This window comes from Magnolia sinica, chromosome 2, assembly GCF_029962835.1.
Source record: "Magnolia sinica isolate HGM2019 chromosome 2, MsV1, whole genome shotgun sequence".
NCBI classification, from domain to species: domain Eukaryota; kingdom Viridiplantae; phylum Streptophyta; class Magnoliopsida; order Magnoliales; family Magnoliaceae; genus Magnolia; species Magnolia sinica.
In genome coordinates, this window is record NC_080574.1 from 91,492,212 (window position 1) to 91,500,215 (window position 8,004).

The 8,004-nt window shown below is 36.0% G+C and overlaps 1 protein-coding gene across 2 annotated transcripts; it reads left to right on the forward strand.

Moving 5' to 3' along the window:
- The first annotated feature begins 201 nt into the window (after positions 1-201).
- Positions 202-6,781, forward strand: LOC131237264 (uncharacterized). Of its 2 annotated transcripts, none has more exons than XM_058234954.1 (7): positions 202-435; positions 976-1,016; positions 1,170-1,185; positions 1,898-2,030; positions 2,534-2,595; positions 5,954-6,023; positions 6,373-6,781. In XM_058234954.1, exons 1-7 carry the CDS (start codon positions 309-311, stop codon positions 6,494-6,496), a joined length of 573 nt encoding a protein of 190 aa, XP_058090937.1. In that variant the 5' UTR covers positions 202-308; the 3' UTR covers positions 6,497-6,781. The 2 variants fall into 2 exon arrangements, with proteins under 2 accessions (XP_058090937.1, XP_058090938.1); XM_058234955.1 differs by having other exon boundaries at positions 6,427-6,781.
- Positions 6,782-8,004: the final 1,223 nt, after the last annotated feature.

Here is an 8,004-nt window from a genome sequence, read left to right on the forward strand (position 1 = left end):
TCGGGTTACTGCTATTAAGGCAATGCATGATGTTATTTATCTTCGCCATCATCTAGAGAAGGCAAGTTCAGTCCCTTCACCTTTTGGTTCATTGTATGAACTCATTGGAATAGATATTTGGTTCCTAGAGAGTCAATATTTCAGAAACTGTAGAAGCCCCACTCTATATTAGGTAATTGTGCCCTGTTTCAATGGCAAAAAGGCACCCAATTCAGAAACTGTGGAAGCCCCACTCTATATTAGGTGGAAAGCAAAAAGTCCATCAAACTGGCTTCAAATGACAAGTGAGCTCATTTATCAAAACAGAAATGAGCATGTTGCAATCACTTAATAATGTCTCCCTTGCAGGTTCCATTCTTGTTTCGACTTTGGCATCACCATTTACATTAGCTGTGCATTTGCTAAATTTGCCAAAGCTTTATAATCTTTTTGCAGGTTGGTTCTTTATATCCTCGCAAACTCATAAAAATACTCAAATCATCAATACCCAGTCTGTAAGTGCTTTCAACTGTGATGTTCCTCCCTCCAGGATTCACCAAATTGTAACATTCACATTTTCTGTAGTGTGCTATTTCAGTTCTTAGAAAGACATTGAAAACTAAGATAACTCTGAAATGGGCATTAGTACTAGTCAAGTGACTCAAACCCAAGACTGGTGAATGCAACTGCAATAGCTTGGCTATTGCGTTCAGTGAATTGGTTTTCTCTTTAGGTAGACTTTTGCACTAATAACTTCATATATGTTTTTCTGTATCCTTATCAGATTTTACGAGTTTTAAAGAACTGTCTAACTTTTAAGTGGGAGCAGAAAGTCAGTTGAGATTGTTGTCCTGATGTACTTTAAAAAGTAAAAAAAAGGTTGGACTGTCAAAAAGAAATGGGTCATCTGATGTGTATCGTAATCTGTCTGTAGTACTGGATTTATGTCGATCTTTATTGAATAATAATAATAATCTATTTTTCCATCATGAGCAGGGATTTTGATGTCTACATTTGACATGAAGGATGAATCCAAGGTCCCTCCCATTCCAAACGCATGGTTGATTATTTCTGCAGTTCCCTTTACTCTGTTCTTCTTTTGGCATGGTCACATCCACATAATCCATGCCCATGTTGGGAAAAATACTCCTACTCAATAATTTTTGATTGACTGTTTTATGAACCTGCAGGAAGTGATTTGGCAAGGTGAGATTGCTAGAATAGATGCAACTTTGGATACATTCAAGGCTGAAAAGGCATTTCCTATGTGCAAACTAACACGTTTGTTGTGTGATTCATTGGGTGGGAGGACTAGGACATGTATAATTAGTGGGCCTATCAAAATTGGACTGGGCCTGTCTTGTTCATTTGGTGGACTGAAAAATAGGCCTGCCTAAAATTAGATCAAGTTGGGACCATGGGGGCCAGGTTCATACAGGACTTGTCTCTATGGGAACTGCACCAAAATGTATGAATTTAGTTTTCCTTTTTTTAAAAAAATAATAAAAATTTCTTTGTGATTTTTATTTTCTTAGCTCTCATTTATTGGATATGTTCATTTGAATCCTTTTCTTACGTATATAAGTGTATATGTTCCATGTTTATGGTGGAGATTGTTGGAGACTAGCAAGCCTTAATCTCTAAGGAGACTCGTGGGGCTTCCAACCTTTTCTCGACAAACCTTCTTTTACTACTGTAAAATTCATGCTACTTGGTTAGAGCTGAAGACCTTACTCTCTTCTTTTTTTTCTTTTTTTTCTATGATCGACGATTGCATCATATTGCATTTGCTCCATCAGGTTTGTTCATTCAGAACTTGCACTATGCTGATCAGCTACTGGAATGATCTCTTTTTGATTATTTTTACCATTGTCCTATTTCCTAGTTTTAAGTCCTTGACTTAATTTCATATGATCAGATGTTGGTAGTGGGAGGAATGCTAATACTGGAAAGGATAATGGGGCCAATCAAAGCACCGACAGAGGCCTTACATCCACCTCTACACCAGTTTTGCAGGACATAGAAAATAAGGCAACCATTCCAACCATGAGGTAAACTTCATTTATAGATTTTTTTGATCATGGGACCACCAGTCTTTGAGGATTTTCAGCCTTTGAATTTGAGGACTTTTGGGGCAAATTACAACAGATCAACCTATGCTCCTCTCACTATCTTTTTTTTCCCCTAAAGGAGGTGCTCGAGTCCAAGGGCTGGAATTGTCCAATCACGGCTCACCTGATTATCAATTCAGATGAACTACACCTTACATGCGTGTGCAATAATGAGTCGTTAATGTGCCATGCAAAAAGAAAAACAAATCCTATGTGTAATATAGTTTCTGTTTGAACTAGTGAATATCTAATTGTTGTGTCATTTAACGTTTATTAAGCCACTAAAATTCGATTGTTGAATGTTGTCATATTGCTTTGTGTTTGTTGATGTTGTTCAAGGCGCTAATTTCAAGCATCTTTATGGGATGGAAAAACAAAGACACAAGTCCTTTAAAACAACGAATATTGATGGTGATTAACAGGCTTCCATTCTTTGCTATTAGGAATGGTGACGATTCTTGGTCACTAGAGACCAGTTCTGGGGGTCTAGTAAATGCTCTTCTTGGTAAGTGGAAAATAAACTCTTTATTGAACGGTTCTATTCAAATATTTTTCCTCCCAGATTTTCATGATTACCTTAACCTTATTGTTACTTCATAACATTTCTCACTTCTTTTGTAAAAATGTAAAAATAGTTAAGAGGATTTCATCCTGAATAAATTTAGGCTAAGTTTTGTCTCTCCTGAATCTGATCTACATAATACTATTCAAATTGAGATAGGTCGGTCAGCTGAAAGCTGAATAAAATGGCTATCAGGTGCAACATATTCAAAAATCAACAAATATACTGCTGCTTTTTTGTTTTGTTTTATTGTGTTTTGTATTTGTAGAAATTTTAGTGACAGGCCAAATGTATGGTAACAAATGTAGGCTATGGTATGTGTACACTTTTTCATAGTTGCATGTGCGATGCTTGAAGGTTCTTGGTCTCTGTTGTAATAAAGCTCATGTGCCGGCATGGCATGATAGATCCGAGATCCAAACAAATGTACAGCTCTGGAAATCTTGGCTGAAGTTCTCTAACACATCCACCTATTTCCAATCTTGGCATAGGCCCCAATATATCTTACGGCCTATGTATTGAGTGGACCAGATTTATTTTTTAGGAAAACATGTACAGGGTTGGACCAACCTAATGGATGGATTGGATTTTACATCCATGTGCCATGTTGGCACATTTGTGGCATGTACATGAGCTTTATTGCACATGTGTGTTTGCTTAGCAAATCTCTGCAATTGTTAGTCTAATAATTTGGAAATAACCAAATATTAATTCCCTCATCATTCATGACCTGAGCTCCAAATGACAGCAATTTTCCTTTCAAGTTCAACTGGAAAGCAACGTTGCTGCCATGTGACTGATGGCTACTTTCCAACTGTGAAGCTAGGAAACATTAAAATTTTAGAAATTTACTTTACACATAAAAAGTACTATTAATTGATATCTGAGACTGCATTGGTTTTTAGGGAAGAGAGAAAAGAGCATGCTATCTGATCTTGAAAATCGTGTGCAGATAAGATAGCTGCTGCAGAGGAGTCGCTGAAAAAGAAGAAGCAGGTCATTAGCTACCCTTATTTAATAGTTATTTTGATTTCATGAGATGAAATACCAAGTCCGTAGCCCATCAAAAGGTTGTGGGATTGTGAAGCGAAAAGGTTGACATATCCCTATCTTTTGACAGATAGTAAAAATACATGCTTTGAATATCTATGAAATCAAAAACTTTAGCAACATATCTTTTAATTATCGAAAGATAATTTGCTTAAATATCTCTACTTTTTGAAGAAGGGTTAGCATCTTATAATTGATGATACTTTGTCAATTTGTAATGTCCTTGAGAATTGACATGTATGTCCATCTCCCTCCCTCTCTCAAATTGCGGCTTATCCATTTCTCAGTTATTTCTTCCTTTTCTCAAATTGTGCTTGAATATTTCTCAGGTTTGAGATGAAGCTGAAAAATACATATGATCAGTTAGTTACATTTCAGTAGGTTTGCATACTTACCGCCATCAATCCTTTTTTTTTTTTTATAATGCCGGATGGATGTTTAAGTATTTATATATGTACATATAAGGTTGGATCTTTCAAGCTAGATAGTTGTAATCTTCCCGGCTTTTTGTTGTAGTTTAAGCTGCATCTGTTTCTGCTAAATAGTTCTTTTCTTTTTTTTCCTTTTGGATGTTTCAAGTAATTTGAATAGGCATGATAAATAAATGCATTGTAAATAAAATAAAACAAGTATTCCAGGTTCCACTTGGTCATGATGTGCTAGCTGGGTGGGACCTAGACTTGGATGGAGGGTTGATATTAAGCATCCCATCATTGAACTTTGAACTTTTTCCAGCCCAAAAAAGCAAGGAGAAGGCGATGATGATGAGACCCAAGTTGTGTGTATCCCCTGTTACATGATGCCCATGTAACCCAAAGCGCTATAGAACTGATTTTAAGTATCATCTGAAACCAGTGTGTATCACCTGATGGAACTAGTTTCATCCATTGTATTCGCCTGATAGAGGGAGATATGACCCGATTTTAGTGGTGACAATATGGTACATTGAAACTGATTTTTAAACCTTGCATACATTTTTTTCTTAATTAGACCCAATATAAATGGTTAATGTGTTTGAAATCTATTGTCATCAGTGCTCACAACTAAGAAAGAAACTAAATAAATGAATATCTCATCTAATAGAAGTTGTGTGTTGTGTAATTGCATCTTTGTATCTATTTAAAAGCTACATTTTGTGAAAGTTTCTGGATTTTCTCTGTATTTCTTGAAGTTCAACACAATGGATAACCTGATCTGATTGAACTCATTCTTGCATAAACATTCTCCCCATTACTTTGCTTTTGCTATTTATCATGACAGATGAAATATTTTGTGTTTAATTTGCTCAACTGTTCTGGATTTTGGGTGCATTGAGGACCGGTGTAGATGTGAATGATTGAGCAATTGCATTGGTGACATGTGCTGAAGGATGGACTTGCAACTTTACACGTTCCCTATGCATATGGATTTGCAATTATCTTGCTCACTTCATGGTTAATGACACTTCTCATCTTGTTGAGAAATGAAAAATATACAATGTTTGGACTTCTTCTTTTAAAAAACTAATTTTGATATTGTACTGATTGGAGATCAATGCATGTCCTTTCTTACCTTGCCTTGGTTTGACATGCGCCCTGGCATGGATGAGTTGAATGGTAGCTAACTATGTACTTTCTTTATTTCATTGGAAGAGGGTTGTAGTGGGTCCACTTCATGAGCTAAACCATGGGCAATATGAACAAGCCCACTGCAATTGTGTTTCCCTAACAGTAGTTTAGGAAATTATCATTGACTTAGCAGGCCATTATTTTGAAACACAATCTAAATACCACACAATAAAATGGCCTAGGATCATAAAGAAATAATAATCTTACTCATTAGTCTGGTCTGTTTAAAAAGCACTGCAGATTTGAACATCAAAAGATAATTTTGAGAGGAATGTTACAAGTCTTTGTGAGATGTTCATTACTCGAGCAACAAGAAGTTAGAAATGAAAGCCTCAAATAAATGCACATAGTTCCATAACCTTCTAAGATTCGATTCTCCATTTTTTGAAATTGTAGTCTAAGTTGTTAAAGATCGTTAGTACAAGCGTGACTTTGATTTACTTTTAAAGCTCACATTTCTCTTCTCTCTTATAATGTAGTAGCAGAGTTCATTCATGCCTAAAGAAGAAATTCCCCCGTGTTGTTCCAAATAAACAACGTAAGTAACTTTAAAAGTAGATAATTTTGTGATGTACATTTGGCTTAATTACAATTTTAAATTCATGTTTTCAGCTAGAAAAAGGTGTAGATGGGCTATTTGATAGTTTTGATAGATTGGATTCATGTGTCTCTAACGTGGGACAGACTGCTGCCAAAATTGGAGATCATCTGCAGGTAAAACTAATTCTTTACCAGCATGGTATTAAAAAATGGTCACATAATGATTGTTTAATGTCACACACAGAAAATATCATAATACATTAAGAAAGCCTTCTAAGGCTTCTTGCAGGAGTAGGATCACAAGTCCTACAGTCCAACAGACAATGAACCCTACCTGGTGGAAAAATCTGATCAAGCACATGTGTGGCTAAGTGTGGATGGACAGGGACAGCAGTCTCCACATGTGTGGAATTAGCAAACCTCCTGAATGCATATAGTTTTCATACTACAACTGATCAAGCACATTTTAGTAGTCATTTTTTATTTTTTATTTTTAGGAATTTTCTTAATGTGATTCGAACAGTTCATTTGCAGCGACTCCAATCGGCCCTGTTGTTTTCCTTGTGATCGCATTCAGGAAATCGACAGTGATTATAAGCTTGTGGCCATGCCATGTCATTTGGACATACTACTACATTGCAAAGTAATAATTTCAGATAAGTTTTGATTTTTGATTTTATTTATTTTTTTCTTTCAAATTTATTTGGCTATTTTGGGTTGGAAAATGGTAAGGCGGGTTTTTCAATTTGGACAGAATGAAGAAGTTTGGTGTAATGCTGAAGTTTTCATACTAAATCACTAAATCAAGTATATAGTTTTCATACTACAGCTCTGGTTGCTACTCTTTGATAATATTTACCAACGGTAGGGTTGTTCTCATGCTGATGGTTAGGTGTTCTTTTGCCCTCCATATAGTGACACTTGCTGCCAACAAGAGAGGAAGACAATGACTAAAACAAGTAGCTATGTTCCAACCTAGGATGTAACCTGAACTTCCCACCATAGCTAAACTGTATGGGGAAATCTATCGGTGGTGACCCTTGTGAGGAGGATTAGAAGGGAATATCATGCTCTGGAACTCTAGTTCAATCCATGTATTGTAACTATTACTTTCTTTTTTAATCCAAGGAGCCAATTGGACTGCACACTCTCCTTATAAGTACCTTCTTTCTGAACAGATCCACTAATATGTTAGTCTACCAGAATATTAAGGATAAAGATAATGAACCTGTAGTGTTGAAGTTTACCAATCTCTTGTTCATCTCATTCTCTACCAAACTTGTAAGTTTGTTCTTGATGAATCCTGGCTTGAGCCCTACCAGGGATCTTACATTAATTTATGTGCCAAATAAATGTCTTGTGCTAGTATTTGCCATATCCATGTATCAATTTCACATGTAACTTTTAACATTTCATGTGTTAGTGGTACCCCCGCAACTCAGTTTAATGGTACTTATTGGTTGCCTTCAATATAGGTCAATGATACAGTTGGAACACTGGCTGGAAGTAATAACTACAATAATGATGTTGTTGCTGTTGTAATCTTGGGTATTGGAACAAATGCTGCATATGTAGAGTGTGCACATGCAATTCCTAAGTGGCATGGTCTTCTACCTAGATCAGGAGAGATGGTGAGCTTTCTTATTGTGGCTATTGTTTTCTTTCTTTTGGATTGTTTATTATTCTTGTTTTGAGGAATAAAAGAGAGAACTCAATAAATAAATAAAATGCTCATAGGCTTGAAAATATAGAAAAAAAAAAAGAAATTCCAAAGATAAATGCATCACGGCATGTAAGATGAATGTGAACCACATACTCTTTTGTTTCCCTGTTTCATAAATTTGTGCCCTGACTAATGTAATCACTTTATAAGTGTAACAAAAAATGGATGTTCTGACAGCACCTTTCTTCTCATATGTTCTATCAGGTGAGTTCACTCTCCATGCTTCTCTCAATGGACACTTAGATCTTTCTCAAGTTGAAAATGTTGAAAAACTCATTTCAGCTAAATCTGTTGCTGTTGCAGATGCTGCATTGGCAGGGATCCAGGTATCTGCTTGATCTCGTAACCCAATTCTAGTGTGTTATATTTTGGTTGGAAGAAGTTGAGCTTCGTACTCTGTTCTCACTCATGAAATTTGTTTTTGGGTGACTC

What these genes read in the sequence shown, in the direction of transcription:
- LOC131237264 (XM_058234954.1), top strand. Translation starts at nt 309, where the DNA reads ATGAGCATGTTGCAATCACTTAATAATGTCTCCCTTGCAGGTTCCATT. An exon ending in GCTTTATAATCTTTTTGCAG is followed by an intron (nt 436 to 975) that starts GTTGGTTCTTTA and finishes CATCATGAGCAG; the next exon opens with GGATTTTGATGTCTACATTT. An exon ending in TCTAGTAAATGCTCTTCTTG is followed by an intron (nt 2,596 to 5,953) that starts GTAAGTGGAAAA and finishes GCTATTTGATAG; the next exon opens with TTTTGATAGATTGGATTCAT.